Source organism: Leucoraja erinacea, chromosome 50 (genome assembly GCF_028641065.1).
Source record: "Leucoraja erinacea ecotype New England chromosome 50, Leri_hhj_1, whole genome shotgun sequence".
Classification (NCBI taxonomy): Eukaryota; Metazoa; Chordata; class Chondrichthyes; order Rajiformes; family Rajidae; genus Leucoraja; species Leucoraja erinaceus.
The window spans coordinates 1,151,584-1,169,075 of record NC_073426.1 but is presented as its reverse complement, the minus strand read 5'-3'; the positions used below and the strand labels follow the sequence as shown (position 1 = coordinate 1,169,075).

Genomic DNA, 17,492 nt, shown 5'->3' with positions numbered 1-17,492 from the left:
GGTCTACCGTAGGACAGATGGTTAACTTGTCCAGTCTTGGAATCTTTCAATTTCATGCTGCTGCAATCGAAAAGCATCATTAAGGATGAACTCACCTCCTTTTTCTAGCAGCCTTCTCCTGAGCTTGTCTGATCTGCAATGCTGGACAACTTGATCCAATTTCTAGTTTTCATCAATATTAGCTACATATTTGCATCCGACAGACACCTGTCTGAGTCTCGTCACAAATTGAGCATCACTCACCCTCTTCCTGCATTGTTTTACGGAATAAATGGCGTTGAAATTTAGCATTTGGCATCACAACATAATGACTGTTCAAAGCATCAACGGCTTTCATATAGTCCTCCTTCATTCCGGTATCAGGGAGTGTTTTAAACATTTCTCAAACTGCTGGTCCCGCGGTGAAGAGAAGCAACGCTCTCCGCTATACCTTCTGCCCCAGCATATTCTCACCATGAAAGAGCCTTCGACTTTCGGCGTAAGCTTCAAATTCCTCCAGCCAAGCATTTATTCTGTCGTTGCGCAGTGATCAGACTTCAGGAGACGGAGAGATTTAATCTGCCCCGGGCACTTGTACGGAGCTGTGGTATTCATCGGCTCATTAATTATAAAGGTGCTAATGTACTTCACCTGCTTACACAGATAGGTGGAGGGGCAAGTCTTGTGCTGGAAGCAGTAACTGCAGGAGGCCCTCAGTTGAGTTCAGCTTGGATTAGTTTAGTTTTTAGTCTTTAGTTGAGTTTATAGCCTTTAGCTTTGTATAGTTTTTTGTTTTAGGTGATGTTTTACAGAGTGCTGGAGTAACTCAGCGAGTCAGGCAGCATCTGTGAAGAACATGGATAGGTGACGTTTCACAGAGTGCTGGAGTAACTCAGTGGGTCAGGCAGCATCTGTGAAGAACATGGATAGGTGACGTTTCACAGAGTGCTGGAGTAACTCAGTGGGTCAGGCAGCATCTGTGGAGAACATGGATAGGTGACGTTTCACAGAGTGCTGGAGTAAAGGGCCTTGCCCACTTGGCCGTTATTTGCACCTCATTTAGGCGTCTTTTTTTCTCTTTCTCTTTTGCCTTTTCTCTTTTCTCTGGGACCGCAGCTATTTACAATATACATCAATGATTTAGATGAAGGGATTCAAAGTAACATTAACAAATTTGCAGATGACACAAAGCTGGGTGACAGTGTGAATTGTGAGGAGGATGCTATGAGAATGCAGGGTGACTTGGACAGGTTGGGTGAGTGGGCAGATGCATGGCAGATGAAGTTTAATGTGAATAAATGTGAAGTTATCCACTTTGGTAGCAAAAACAGGAAGGCATGTTATTATCTAAGTGGTGTCAAATTGGGAGAAGGGGAAGTACAATGGGATCTGGGGGTCCTTGTTCATCAGTCAATGAAAGTAAGCATGCAGGAACAGCAGGCAGTGAAGAAAGCAAATGGCATGTTGGCCTTCATAACAAGAGGAGTTGAGTACAGGAGCATAAAGAGGTCCTTCTGCAGTTGTACAGGGCCCTAGTGAGACCACACCTGGAGTATTGTGTGCAGTTTTGGTCCCCTAATTTGAGGAAGGACATTCTTGCTATTGAGGGAGTGCAACATAGGTTTACAAGGTTAATTCCTGGGATGGCAGGACTGTCATATGCTGAGAGAATGGAGTGGCTGGGCTTATATACTCTGGAGTTTAGAAGGAGAGGGAATCTTATTGAAAGATATAAAATTATTAAGGGTTTGGACACGCTAGAGTCAGGAAATATGTTCACGATTTTGGGGAAGTCCAGAACCAGAGGCCACGGTTTAAGAATAAGGGGTAAGCCATTTAGAACGGAGACGAGGAAACACTTTTTCACCCAGAGAGTTATGAGTCTGCTGAATTCTCTGCCTCAGAGGGTGGTGGAAGCCAGTTCTCTGGATGCTTTCGAGAGAGAGCTAGATAGAGCTCTTAAAGATAGCAGAGTCAAGGGATATGTGGAGAAGGCAGGAATGGGGTACTGATTGGGGATGATCAGCCATGATCATATTGAATAGCGGTGCTGGCTCGAAGGGCCGAATGGCCTACTCCTGCACCTATTGTCTATTGTCTACCGTGATGGACCAGGCAGTGTGTGGTGCGGAGGTCAGAGCCGGTGATGGAATGGGCAGGGTCCACCGCTCTGCAATCACCTTTGTTGCTGGGCATTCGAGTTACTGAACCAGGCCGTGATGCAAGAAGTCAATATGATCCCGACTATATAGGGAGGAGCTGCAGATGCCGATTTATACCAAAGATAGGCACAACATGCCTGAATAACTCAGCGGGTCTGGAGAATAAGGAATAGGTGACGTTTTGGAATAGGAATAGGTGGCAATTTAGCACCTGATATAAGCAAGACTTGCTCAAGGCGTGTGGCTCTGTCGAGGGAAGTGCCCTGTGAGAAAGGTGCGAGTCTTCAGCGAGGAGGCTGAGGGAGGACGCCACACCAAACGCTGGAGGGAGAGACGAAAGAAGGAGATGTCAAGCAAGCTGATTCCGTGTGATGCTTGCAGTGTGTGGGAGGTCAAGGACACTGCGGGTGCCTCTGGCTGCTACAAGTGTGAGAAGTGCATCCAGGTAGAGCTCCTGAAGGACCATGTTGGGGAACTGGAGAAACAAGTGGATGACCTCAGGTTCGTCCAAGAAACCGAGTCATTCCTCGACGTCTTGCTGTAACACCGAAGGTACTGGAAGAGAGAAGGTGGGTGACAGTGAGAAAGGGAAGGAAACATGGAATGCAAGAGCGGAACCCACGATCAATACATGGAGGGGACGGGGGCCACAATTTTTTGGCGGCCACGCACGCTTGCGCACACTCGCACACAAGCGCGAGGCTTCAGAGGTCAATCCAGCGCTAAAAGCGGAGATTTTAAAATCGGGATCACAAAACCTTGGGGGGGATGTCCCTCACCTCTCAAAACATGGGGGGAATGTGTCCCCTCTGGCCCCCCCGGGTTTTCCGCCCCTGATGGAATGCAAAGGTCCCCGGGTGTTGTACCTCTTATAACCATATAACCATATAACAATTACAGCACGGAAACAGGCCATCTCGGCCCTACAAGTCCATGCCGAACAAATTCTTTTCCCCTTAGTCCCACCTGCCTGCACTCGTACCATAACCCTCCATTCCCTTCTCATCCATATGCCTATCCAATTTATTTTTAAATGATACCAATGAACCTGCCTCCACCACTTCCACTGGGAGCTCATTCCACACCGCCACCACTCTCTGCGTAAAGAAGGTCCCTTAATTCCATGTCCTCGAATCTTCCCTATTCTCAAAGGGCGGTCCACATCAAGTCTATCCCTCTCATCATTTTAAAACCTTCTGCGCTCCAGGAATAAAGACCACTTATTCAAATCTCTGTAACTTAGTTGTTGAAACCCAGGCAACATTCTAGTAAATCTCCTCTGTACTCTCTCTATTTTGTTGACATCCTTCCTATAATTGGGCGACCAAAATTTACACCATACTCCAGATTTGGTCTCACCAATGCCTTGTACAATTTTAACATTACATCCCAGCTTCTATACGCAATGCTCTGATTTATAAAGGCTAGCATACCAAAAGCTTTCTTTACCACCCTATCTATATGAGATTCCACCTTCAAGGAACTATGCACGGTTATACCCAGATCCCTCTGTTCAACTATATTCTTCAATTCCCTACCATTTACCATGTACGTCCTATTTTGATTTGTCCTGCCAAGGTGTAGCACCTCACATTTATCAGCATTAAACTCCATCTGCCATCTTTCAGCCCATTTTTCCAAATGGCCTAAATCACTCTGTAGATTTTGGAAATCCTCTTCATTATCCACAACACCCCCTATCTTGGTATCATCTGCATACTTACTAATCCAATTTACCACACCTTCATCCAGATCATTGAACACCTCTTGTGAACAGGTTCACCCACTTAGAAGCTGTCGGGACAGAAGACGTTATTACACTGAGCGGCGGACTGGCTTGCGAAGCAAAAAGTGCTGTTGAGCCAAAACCAAAGAGGCCAACGTCAGGCAACGCCATTGTAGTTGGAGACTCCATTGTAAGAGCTACCTACAGGGGTTTCTGCGGCAACAGACGGGATTCGAGGATGGTGTGCTGCCTCCCTGGTGCCAGGATCCAGGATGTCACGGACAGAGTGCAGAAAACCCTCAATGCGAAGGTGAACAGCCAGAAGTGGTAGTGCATGTCGGCACAAACAATGCTGAAAAGCAGGACCTCCAGGGTTGTTATCTCCGGTTTGCTTCCACTCCCTCGTGCTGGCGAGAGCAGGAACAGGGAGATACCGGACCTGAACGCGTGGCTGGGGAATTGGTGCAGGAGGCAGGGATTTAGATTCTTAGATCACTGGGATCTGTTTTGGAGTAAGGGGGAACTGTACAAAAGGGACGGATTGCAATTTAACAGGTGGGGGACCAGCATTCTGGCAGGCATGTTTGCCACTGCTACACGGGTGGTTTTAAACTAAATAAGAGGGAGGGGGGTGGGGTGTCAAATGGGATAGTCAAGGACGGAGTTAAAGAGAAAGAATAAAGGGATAGTTAATGATCCCAGAATTAATGGGAAAGGAAGCTCACAAAGGGATAGGAGAGTATGGCCAAGTGTAATAGGGATCGATGTGAAAGGTGAGATGCGTAAGGAATTAAAAGTATTGTATATGAATGCGCAAAGTTACAGAAATAGGTTGAATAAGTTAGGTCTTTATTCTCTTGAGCGCAGAAGGTTAAGGGGGGACTTGATAGAGGTCTTTAAAATGATGAGAGGGATAGACAGGGTTGATGTGGACAAGCTTTTCCCTTTGAGAATAGGGAAGATTCAAACAAGAGGACATGACTTCAGAATTAAGGGACAGAAGTTTAGGGGTAATATGAGGGGGAACTTCTTTACTCAGAGAGTGGTAGAGGTGTGGAATGAGCTTCCAGTGGAAGTGGTGGAGGCAGGTTCGTTGGTATCATTTAAAAAATAAATTGGATAGGCATATGGATGAGAAGGGAATGGAGGGTTATGGTATGAGTGCAGGCAGGTGGGACTAAGGGAAAAAAAGTTGTTCAGCACGGACTTGTAGGGCCGAGATGGCCTGTTTCCGTGCTGTAATTGTTATATGGTTATATGGTTAAAGTATAAGAAGTAAAGTAGATGAGCTTGAGGCTCAGTTAGAGGTTGGTAGATATGACATTGTGGAGATTACTGAGACGTGGCTGCAGGAGGATCGGGCCTGGGAACTTAATATTCAGGGTTATACATCCTATAGAAAGGACAGGCAGGTGGGCAGAGGAGGGGGGGGGGGGGGTAGCTCTGCTGGTGAGGGATGGAATTCAGTCCCTTGCGAGGGAAGACATAGGGACTGATGAGGTAGAGTCACTGTGGATTGAGTTGAGGAATTGTAAAGGCAAGAAGACACTAATTGGTGTTATCTACAGACCCCCAAATAGTAGCCCGGATATAGGGTGTAAGTTGCAGCAGGAGTTAAAACTGGCATGTAACAAAGGTAATGCCACTGTGGTGATGGGGGATTTCAATATGCAGGTAGACTGGGAAAATCAGGTTGGTTCAGGACCCCAAGAAAGAGAGTTTGTAGAATGCCTCCGAGATGGATTCTTAGAGCAGCTTGTAATGGAGCCGACCAGAGAAACGGCAATCCTGGATTTAGTGTTGTCCAATGAACCAGATTTGATAGGAGAACTTGAGGTAAAGGAACCATTTGGTAAAGGAGGTAGTGATCATAATATGATTAGTTTTAATCTGCAATTTGACAAGGAGAAGGTTAAATCGGAAGTGTCAGTGATGCAGCAAATTTGACAGGCAAAACAAGAAATGAAGTCCATGGAATTTTATTATATGTGACATCTTTTGCCTGCGTGCTAATGTCAGCTGTGTGATACAAAATATTAGCTGGCATAGATAATTGCAACAAGGTCATCCACGCTAGAGATGCCACATGGATGTTGAAGCATCAAACATAGACACTCTCCTCACAGATCCGACAACACTTGGAAACAACAGGAAGTCCATGTGGAATGAAGGAAAATCGGTTTGGTCAAACCTAAAGATAGAAATAAAACTCTCCCTACGATGTGGTGGAGTTGGGCGCAAGAGGGCAAGGCCGCATGATGACAGCACACATGATGCTGACTTGGAGGAAATGAATGGCACAGATGATACGTCAGAAGAGGTGTGTTCAGAAAGTGTGTGTTTTACGTTTTGGTAGACAATGTTATAGCAGGATTAACTCCGCTTCAATGCTGTTAGACAGTTGGCAGAAAAACTTGATTTCTTGTGGAAATATCTCACCATGTCAAAGTGATGTGGAGAAAAAAGCTTTAACTTTATCAGAGCAATATCCTGCTGACATTAACGGTGATGATTTTGCAAAAGGAATGCAACATTTACCCTCAGTACATAAAGCAAATTTTGTAAATGCACAGATCTGTTGAACTTGTTGACAGAGTACAGACTTGGTGATCTCTTTCCAAATGTTTGTGTTAGCTTAAGAATACTACTCACAATTCCAGGAACATCAGCTTCTGCAGAGAGGTCATTTGGCAAACCCAAGCTGATTAAGAATTATTTAAGATCGACAATGCCTCAGGAACGTCTTGTGGATTTGGCCAGGCTAAGTATTGTCAAACATTGCCAGAACAATACATTTTCATGCTGTGATTCAAATTTTTCCACAAAAAAAGGTCAGAAAAGCTCTTTATTTATAGTAAATACTTAGCCTATCTACCTTGTTTTACTTTTTACTAATAATTATGTCTTCTGATGATCTGATCTGCATTGAAATATAAAAGGATGTTTCAATGTGAATTTTTTCTCCTTATCCGTATTGCAGCACAAAGGTGTTCAAAACAAAAGTGCTTTCTTCTCTCTGATCCTTTTATTTATATTTATATTTATCATGGAGGAAGTATAGGAGCATAAGGTCTCAAATGCAGAAAATCAACAGAGCGTTCCATTCCACCCCTCTCTCATCTTCCATACCCTTTTGGCTCATTACATAAAACTGTAATGAATCAAAACAGGATGACTAATGGAGAAGGAAAGGGGGCCCGAAAGAAACTTTGTACCCACTGATAAAATTCCTCTCAGAGGCCCTGGTAGCCAGCTTGGAGAGTAAGGGGAATGGGAGTTTGCCAGCTTGGGGGAGTAAGGGATGGGAGGTAGGCAGCTTGGGGGAGTAAGGGGAAAGGGAGGTAGCCAGCTTGGGGGAGTAAGGGGACTGGGAGGTAGGCAGCTTGGGGGAGTAAGGGATGGGATGCAGCCAGCTTGGGGAGAAAGGGATGGGAGGAACGTAGCTTGTGGGAGAAAGGGATGGGAGGTAGCCAGCCAACGCACTCCCGGTTACAGAGTCGCCGGTTCCGTTGCTGAGCTGAGTCCCTCTGCCGTGGATTCCCCTGAGATGGAGCCGGGTGCTGCATCATTCCCGATGTTGCCGCTGCGGCTGGTGGTGTGTGGATGTCCGGATGTCCGGCCCATCACTGGTCATTGTCATGTGTAGGTGTGCTCTGTGAGTGGGTGTGGGGGTGGGTGTACTGTGACCCCTGGTGTTGCTGCACCTATCATTGGTGAATTATTACTTTATTTTACTCTGCCATCAGAAAACTGTACAAATGCCCCCGGGGGGGGGGGGGGGGGGGGGGGGGGGGGGTTGGTCATCACCACTCGGGGGGGTTGTTCCCTGCACATGGACCCAACACCAGGAGCAGGGGACCCTATCTCTGTGGGGCCACTCAGTCCATGAGCTGATGATGCTGATGTTGATATTGTGAGGGGAGCGGAGGGGGGGGGGGGGGGGGGGGGGGGGGGGGGGGGGGGGGGGTAGTCGCCCTGCCTATCCCCAGTGGGTGGAAGGGGTGTACAGGCATGGAACTGACCGCAGCAGGATGCAGGTTACACATTCCCACCCCACCCACCCCAACCCTCTGGACGACCACCTTGCTCCAACCCTCCCTTCCCCCAACCCTCCTATCCCCACCAAGAGTCGCATGTTCCGTTGCTGAGCTGAGCCCCTCTGCCGTGGATTTGCCGAGATGGAGTCGGGTGCTGCATCATTCCCGGTGTTGCCGCTGTGATGGGTGGTGTGTGGACGGCCAGCTCATCACTGGTCACTGTCTCCACGGCTGGTTACTGCTGCTGACCCCCACCACTGGTCACTGGTGGCTGTAGGTGTGGACGGCCTCACACCAGTGTCTACTCTCAGTGGAACATCAATGGAACGTTCTTCATCCTGCTGGCCGAGACAACGCGGGTGTCAGAGGCCTGACCCGGGGAGGGGGGAGTAAGCTATGGCAGGGGGTCAGGGCTAGGGAGTGGGAAGAGAGGAGATGGGAGATCGGGGATCAGGGTGGGGTGTGAGGGGGGAGGAGAGCGGGTCGAGGAGGCAAATGGATGGGGTCCAGGGGCAGCAGCCGTGGGTATAGTCAGTGTGGTGTTGGGGGCAGGGGCTGGGGGTGGGGGGGGGGGGGGGAATGTTCTGTGCCCCATCCATACTCACCGCTGCTGCAGGTCCAGGCCGGGCAGGGCCTGCGGCTCCTCCCTCCCCACGCTGCCGCCCTTTGTCCTCCGCCGCACTTTGTGCTTCTTGTGTTTCTTCTTCTACAGAGCAACACAGAGAAACAACGGTTCACTGGCTGCTGTGCACCCCATCACTGCCCCCCTCTCTCCCAGCCCCCATCACTGCCCACTCCCCCAGCACCACACCTCCCTCCCCCCCCCCCCAGCACACCTCCCCCCCCCAGCACACCTCCCTCCCCACCCATCACTGCCCCCCTCCCCCACCCCCCCCACCCCCCAGCACCACACCACCCTCCCCCCAGCACCACACCACCCTCCCCCCAGCACCACACCTCCCTCCCCCCCACCCCTCCCCCCAGCATACCTCCCTCCCCCCCCCTCCTCCCAGCACACCTCCCTCCCCCACCCTCCCCCCAGCACCACCACCACCCTCCCCCAGCACACCTCCCTCCCCGAGCACCACACCTCCCTCCCCCCCCCCCCCCCCCCAGCACACCTCCCTCCCCACCCCTCCCCCCAGCACACCTCCCCCCCCCCCCCCCCCCAGCACCACACCACCCTCCCCCCCAGCACCACACACACCACCTCCCCCCAGCACCACACCACCCTCCCCCCAGCACCACATCCCTCCCCGTGCGGTGTGAGTACTGAGGGAGTGTCCCCACCAGTGGCCCTGCCCAACACTGACCGACTCCTTCTTCTGCTTCTTCCCTTTCCGTCGGTCTTTGTGCTTCTTTTGCTCCCGTTCCTCCCGCTGCGAGCCACTGCTGTGCTTCTCTCTCCTTCGCTCCTCTCGGTTTGCAGCGCCACCACTGTGCCTCTCCCTCTCCTCACTCTGGGTCTCCACGGTGACGGAGCCAGCCCCTGTGGTACAACAGGCCAAAGCCAGGAGAGTGTCATCCAGTGGAAACAGGCCCTTCCGGTCCACTTGCCCATACCGACCAACATGCCCCATCTACACTAGTCTCACCTGCCTGTGTTTGGCCCATATCACTCTAGATTGGTCATATTCATGTACCTGTCTAATTGACTTCCTCTAGCAGCCCGTTCTATACACCAACCACCCTTTCTGTGAAAAAGTTACCCCTCAGATTCCTATTAAATCTTTCTTCCTTCACCTTAAACCTCTGTCCTCTGGTTCTCGAGGACTCAGTTAGGAGTTAGCTTTGGTCACCCTGCAAGTAGCTGGAACTCGTGCTTAAACAGTGATACTGGCTCTTGCTCATAAAGTCGTTCAGCACGGAAAGAGGCCGTTCGACCCACCCTGTCCATGCCATCCCTGACAATTACATAGCCTGTAGCCTTTGACACTTTGGGTGACCCTGCCTCCACCACCCTCCCACAATGTGTTCTGGTTACTCACCAGTCTCTGGCTGAGAATGATACACATCAACTCTCTTCTCCCCCTACCCTAAACCTGCAGCCTCGAGCTTCCACTACTTCTGATAGGGGGATACTTTTCCTGCAGTCTGCCCCATCCCATGGTTGTCTCCTGAGACAATGCCTCCTCTCCACATCCACCCCTCACAATGCATTATATCTCAATCACCTCCCACTCTGGTAAACTTCAGCGATTACAAGCATTACCGTGTCCAACTTCCTAGCTTCCCATTCCAGAATCTCATAGACTTTCTGCATATTTTCCTGCATATTTCTCGTGCCGTACTCGAGGGTTTGTGGGGAGATGTTTCTCATTGTCCACCAGACCAGGAATCCGAGGATTTATGAAGTTGTATCATAACCTCCCAGCAGAGTATGTTTGCTGCCCCTGTTAATTAGGGCATTCCATCCTGCATGCCATCCTCCCCAGATTACATATCCATGTGACTGTTTTGGGGAACATTGGACTTGTGCACAGGTCCCCCCACTCTTCAGTGCTCCCATTCATGATACAGGTCCCAACCTACGCTACATTCTCTATATGCATCCCCTTGCTCTTGTCAGCATTCAATTCCATCTCAGCCCAATTGACCAGCTGAAAGAAATCACTCTGCATCACCAACACCACTGCTTTCACCAAGATGCAGCACAAAACGCCACACGACATCCTTCTATCAAACTGTACAACTACTCCCCCTTCTGTCATGGGGTAGACCGACTCCCCTTCCCCTCCCCGCCCCCATCCATGCACATCCCTAATCCTATCCCCTCATCACTTTAATTTAATGTTTTATGAGTGTTGGCAGATCAGTTTCACTCCTGGGATAAAGTTTTATTGTATCGTAATGTTCGTGTCATCTGCAAGCTTACTTGTCATTATTTCTACATCCACATCCACATGAGTAATGGATCCCCCCCGCCGCTCCCCACTTCGAGGCGTTTTCAGGGATCCCATTCTCACCGTGAACCAGGGCCGGCGGCAGGCGTGGCCCAAACTCCTCGGCACCCACGGGTGTCTGCGGACTGCGCGGTCGTGGCTGTGTCCCGCTGGAACCCTCTCCTCCTTCCAGCTGCTGCACCAAACCTGGCAACAGGAGACAGACCAAGCTCAACACAGGGAGCTATGCACAGGACCAGGTCAGAGAGGAAACAGCCACAAGATCTGATTCACACAGGCATCCAACACCAGCAATGTGATTGGTTGCAATTTGGGGAACTAGTTACACAGAAAAGCTGGAGAAACTCAGCGGGTGCAGCAGCATCTATGGAGCGAAGGAAATAGGCAACGTTTCGGGCCGAAACCCTTCTTCGCTCCATAGATGCTGCTGCACCCGCTGAGTTTCTCCAGCTTTTCTGTGTAACCTTCGATTCTCCAGCATCTGCAGTTCCCTCTTAAACACTGGGGAACTAGTTATTAGGTTGATAAACAACACATATTTCATAGTGAAGCTCCCTCTACACGGTCCCCCCAGGGTCAGACACAGAGTGAAACACTCTCTGTACCAGCCTTCAAAAGCTGCCACTTCGACACACACAGTCCTTGTTCATCTGGAGAATACTACTTCTGTTTCTTTCCTGGACACTGCTTAATTAGACCGTTGATTAAATGTGGGAATGCGCTGTTTACAGCAGCAATCGCAGTAAGATTTTGATTTATTAAGTACCGATAACTTTAGTCGAGTCACTCCTCAAAGATAGACACAAAGAGCTGGAGTAACTGAGTGAGACAGGGCAGCCTCATTTTGGGTTGAGACCCTTCTTCAGCTAGTCAGGGGAAAGGGGAACGAGAGATATAGACAGTGATATAGAGAGATATAGAACACATTAATGAATGATTAAAGTAATGATGATAAAATAAACAGGCCATCGTTAGCTGTTTGCTCAGTGAGAATGGGAGCCTGGTGCGACTTGTGTGAGGGAGGGATGGCAATAATGGTACTGTAGGGGTCACTTGGTGTTAGTGAAATCAATATTCATACCACCGTTGTAAACTGCCCAAGCAAAATATAAGATGCTATTCCTCCAAATTGCGATTAGCCTCACTCTGACAATGGAGGAGACCTAGGACAGAAAGGTCAGTGTGGATAGACATACAAATCTGAAGTAACTCAGGTCAGTGTAGGAATGAGAAGGGGAATTAAAGTGTCTGGCAACCGGGAGATCGGGTATGTCGAAGCGGACTGAGCGAAGGCGTTCAGCAAAACGATCGCCCAGTCTACGTTTGGTCTCGCTGATGTATAAGAGTCCACAGCTTGAACAGCAGATACAGTGCATGAGGTACAACTGAACCTCTGCCTAACCTGAATGGATGTCTGGGTCCCTGGGCAGTCGAGGGAGGAGGTATAGGGGCAGGTGTTGCATCTTCTGCGATTGCAGGGGAAGGTACCTGGGTTGGGTGGGAAGGGATGAGTTAACCAGAAAATTGCGGAGGGAATGGTCTCTGTGGAAGGCGGAAAGAGGTGGAGATGGGAAGATATATCTTGTGATGGGAGATGGCGAAAATGTTGGAGGATTATGTGTTGCATGCGACGGCTGATGGGGTGAAAGGTAAGGACTAGGGGAAAACTGTCTCTGTTGAGACTGGGAGGAGGGAGAGCAAGGGTGGAGCTGCAGGGTACCGAGGAGACACAAGCGGGAGAGGGGAACCACCATTCCCTAAAGAATGAGGACATCTGTCCTGGTATGGAACATCTCATCTTGGATGCAGATGTGGCGTAGGCGGAGGAATTGGGAGTATGGGAGACTCTTTGGTGAGAAGAGCAGGCTGTGAAGAAGTGGAATTAAGATAGATGTGGGTTATTCATTGAAATAATCTGAATTTTTAGGTCATTGTTACCTTTAAGGTGAGTGGGAAGTGTGTTTTCATAGTTAAATATGAACAGGCAGTGGCCCTGGTGGGGCTGCATTTCAGCTCAACATGTTTGCAAACTGGGAATTGGCACTATTGATCTTTCCAATATGGTGATTATGTAAACTGACTAACTACTGGGATGTGATCATTCACAGCACTGACAGGAAGAATTGGATTTGGAAACTATTGATAACCTTCGTCAAGCCACTCTCGATATTTGGTCACCCAGTACGGAGTGACGGTCGCTGTGGAAGGATTCACTCTGCCGTTTGCTCCTGGGCCAAGCCAAGATGGCCATTCGCAGGTCCAGGCAGCGGGCAGTCGAGGGTCCTACCCGAATCGGCTGTCTGCCCCTCTTCCGGCTCCAGGTTTGTGTCTGCGTGTCCCCGGAGAGGGAACACGCGATGCCCACGGGGACTCTGGAGGTCTTCTGTGAACGCTCATCACCGCAGGGGGGCCAGTGCGTCGTGTTAACGGATAATACTGTTGTAATTTGACGATTGATTGAAATGTTTGTAAGTTGCTGTTTGGCAGGACTGATCCTCCCAGCACTTGTGCTGTGATTATGAAATAAAGCGTAATAACGTTTCCTTGTGTATTTAAAAAAATGGGTCAAACACAGAGTGAAGCTCCCTGTGCACCGTCCAATCACACAAGGAGTGTTCACCCGACGCCGGAGTTCCAGCTTCAAGGCAAGAGGGCCTGAAAACATCGGACTGGCTGCGGAGGCAACAAATAGGCCCCGACCTCGGGTGATCACAGAGGAAGAGGACAACTGTCTGGTGCCTTTCCCCACAGTGGAACATTTTGATTCTGTTGTGGAGGGACGTTTGTGTTGAATTCTATAATGTGTTGTGCAATTTTTATTTTTTAATCTTTTTCTACGGATGTACGGAAACTTATTATTTATTTTATGTACAGCACTTTTGTTTCAACGCGAGTCGATTGAAGCCAATCGACGTGCTATATAAATACAACTTACTTACTTACAATCCCAGGGTAGGGGCAGGAATTGTCCCAGTTCTACCACAGTGGCCTGGAAAGGCAATGCTCCCTTACCCCCACCAACCCCCCACCGTGTACCTGTGGTGGCGGATGCTTGGGGCGGACGAGGGGGAGGGATGGGAGCGTCAGAAGGAGAGGAAAGCTAAGGAAAAGAAGCAGCTCCAAACGGGACTCCTGGCAGTAGATAAACTCGTGCTTGCCTCTGAGCCTCGCCCAGGGAAGCCTAAGGATCCGACAGGGGGCTGGAGAGGTTGAGCAGGTAGACGGTAGTGCGGAGGCAGAGGCTTCCGCAATGGAGCTCACTGTACCACCGCATGCCTGCGGCTGGAAGAGGAGGAGCCATGGGTCCTGCGATACGGACTACGGCTCTGAAGTCCAGGGGGGAATCTGAAGGGGGGCCCTCACTCCCCGTTGAGGTGGAGTACCCAGCGCACACTTCCTCTGTGCTGGAGGATGCCTCTGTAATACAGGGAGCACCTGAGGGTGCCAACGCACAACCCATGGGTGCTGTTCCCCCAGAGAACGCGTCCCCTGGCTTAGAGGATGACCAGGGGTAGCCTGAAGGGGGAGACTTGAGTGTGGGGGTGGGTCTCCAGACTATATTCCCAGATGAGGGGTGTGCTGCACCACTGGCTGAGGAAGTAGGGAAGACTCCAGGAACATCAGCCCTTGAAGACCACAGTGAGGTGATTCCCCTGGTGGTGGAGGATGGGGACTCTCTGGGTGACGGTGCTGGTGCGGTACCCTGGGTGCGGAGGAGGGCAAGGTCATTTCGGATTGTGGACTCTAGACAGGCCCGCTTACTGCCAGCCTTGCTCCGACTTCATTGTCCCAGAGGGCGGTGGGAGTCTGCGGGAGACTGGCCATTTACCAGGTAGCTTGGCACAGTCAGAGGTACCAGTACCTGCCCCCGTCACTGATCATGGCGGTGGGATGGTGAAGGAGGAGGACTGTGTGATGTGGCCGGCATGCTCACGTCACAGGGAGGGGTGAGGGGGTGAGCGAGGCGGCTGAGAGTAGGAACTGTCCGGACTCAGACTCGGACATTGAGTGCGAGGAGGGGGGGTGACGCAGACTCCGTCGACAGTGAGTTAACGGACTGCCCTACCCGCAGCCCCGTGTCTCGACTTGTAGTCTGGGAAATCCAGAAGTTCTTGAAGGACTCCAGAGGTGACTAGGAATGGCGGAGTTGGCTGCTGACCGCTGGTGGGAGCTGACGGGACCCATGCAGTCCATTTATGCCATCCTTTAAAAGGGGAAAGAGGTGGGTCTAACGATAAAACCCACCTGGCTCCTGGAGTGGGAAGGGGGGAGTCTACATGAGCCATCTTAACTCCAATTCGAGTGGAGTGGCTTTCCTGTTGGCCCCATCTTTCCAGCCGGAGATTCTCAAGGTGCAGAAGGTTGCTGTAACTGGTGTGAGCCTGGATGGTGTGTGAGCCTGGATGGTGTGTGAGCCTGGATGGTGTGAGCCTGGATGGTGTGAGCCTGGATGGTGTGAGCCTGGATGGTGTGTGAGCCTGGATGGTGGGCGCCTGGATGGTGTGCGCCTGGATGGTGTGCGCCTGGATGGTGTGCGCCTGGATGGTGGTGCGCCTGGATGGTGTGCGCCTGGATGGTGTGCGCCTGGATGGTGTGCGCCTGGATGGTGTGCGCCTGGATGGTGTGCGCCTGGATGGTGTGCGCCTGGATGGTGTGCCGCCTGGATGGTGGGAGCCTGGATGGTGGGCGCCTGGATGGCATGCTGTTGCACTTTATCAATGTCTACGACCCCAAGATCAGTGCAATGCAGACATGCCTAACCCGGGAGGCGACTATTTTGTTGAATACCATCGACCGTGGGGAGTGTATTTTCCTTGGGGGAGATTTTAATTGTACCCTCGAGGCGAGATATCGCTCTGGCGTTCAGCGTGACCCAGCAGCAATAAGGGAGCTGGTAGACTTTTTGAGCTGGTCGATGCGTGACGGAATTTCCATCCTGACTCTAGTGCCTTCTCGTACAGGTTGGAGGGTGGTCATTCCCGTATTGAACGCTTGTACGTTTCCAAAGCCGATGTCTCTTGTGTCTCGGCGGCCTCCATGCGACTGGTGCCGTGCTCGGACCACTGCCTGGTGCGAGTGGACTTTATCCCAGCGCGCACGTGGGCAGGGTCCGCATACTGGCATTTTAATAACAAGCTGCTGGAGGATCGCCGATTCCGGGATTCATTCAGGCAGTTCTGGGTGAAGTGGAGAGAGCGGCAGGGGCGTTTCCTTTCTCTAAGGCAGTGGTGGGATGTGGGGAAGACCTACATCCGTCTTTTTTGCCAGGACTATGCGAGGGGGTCGACCAAGGGGCGGGGCTCCGAGATCATACAGCTTGAGAACGAGTTGCTCGTCTCGGAGTCTCGCCTGGATTGGACTGGTGGGGACTCGCGTGAGTACCAGGAGAAGGGAGCAGTGAGGGACTTGCAGCTTAGGAGGTCCCGGGGCACGTGTGTGAGATGTTGCACGATCTGGACTGTGCCTCCTCCTTTTCCTTCTCTCTGGAGAAGTGGGGAGGAGCCTGCAGGCAGCTCATTGAGTTGCTTGCAGATGATGGCTCCTCTGTCACAGATCCAGAGCATCGGTGCCTCGGTTCGGTCTTTCTACAGAACTCTGTTCTCCACGGGTACATCTAGTGGGGATGCACAGGGGGTCCTGTGGGAGGGCTTACTCATAGTGGGCAAAAAGGTGGCTGAGCCCCTCGATGATCCCTTAACCCTGGAGGAGCTGACTGCTACCCTGCATCAACTCTGGGAGGAGGGGGGTGGGGGGAGGCAAGTCTCCAGGGCTGGATGAGCTGACAGTGGAGTTTCTTAGAGCCTTCTGGGATGTCCTGGGGGATGACTATATGACGGTCCTGGGCAAGAGCCTGGCGACTGGGGAGATGCCCTTCTCATGGCGCAGGGCAGTCGTTATCCTGCTGCCCAAGAAGGGCGATCTCCGCCCGTTGAAGAACTGGCGCCCGGTCTCTCTCCTCAGCACAGAACACAAAGTTTTTGCACGGGCAATGGCGAATCGCATGGGTCCCGTGCTGCCCCAAGTGATCGACCCAGACCAGTCCTACATAGTCCCGGGCCGGTCCATCCATCCAGGACAATATCCATCTGGTCCTGGACCTGATCCATCTACCCCAGGGGACTGGACAGTCAGTCGCCTTTCTCTCCCTTGACCAGGAGAAGGCGTTTGGACCGCACTTCCTGGCCCGAGTCCGGCTTTTATACACTGCTGCAGAATGCCTTGTTATGGTCAATGGCCCCCATTCACTTTAGGAGGGGGGTACGTCAGGGATGTCCGGCCATCTGTATTCCGTCTGTGTAGAGCCATTCCTGTGCCTTCTCCAGAGGCGGTTGACAGGCCTGGCTTTACCGGGGCCGGGGGTGGAGGCGGTTCTCTCAGCCTACGCCGATGATGTCCTTCTGATGTTCACCAACCCTGTTGACCTGCGGAGGATGCGTGAGTGCCAGCAGGTTTTCTCGGCTGCATCCTCCGCCAGGATCAACGGGGGAAATCTTCTGGTCTCTTGGTGGGGTCAGTGGGAGGTGGACTCCCTGACAGTTTATGCGTGGAGCACCACGCACCTCCTCTACCAGGGGGTCTACCTGAGTCCCACTGAGGGGGCTTGGCCAGCGGACGGGCAGGAGCTAGAGGCGAAAGTCGTTGCCCGGCTAGGGCGTTGGTCAGTCCTCCTTGACGTGCTCTCTTA

The 17,492-nt window shown here is 51.3% G+C and overlaps 1 protein-coding gene across 1 annotated transcript in view; it reads right to left on the bottom strand.

Moving 5' to 3' along the window:
• Window positions 1–7,961: 7,961 nt before the first annotated feature.
• Window positions 7,962–17,492, bottom strand: part of gpatch1 (G patch domain containing 1) — a 35,006-nt gene continuing 25,475 nt past the window's right edge. Inside the window, 4 exon segments of the mRNA XM_055664903.1 lie at window positions 7,962–8,242; window positions 8,510–8,610; window positions 9,218–9,393; window positions 10,871–10,993. Coding sequence (XP_055520878.1) covers window positions 8,212–8,242; window positions 8,510–8,610; window positions 9,218–9,393; window positions 10,871–10,993 — 431 coding nt within the window. The 3' untranslated portion in view covers window positions 7,962–8,211.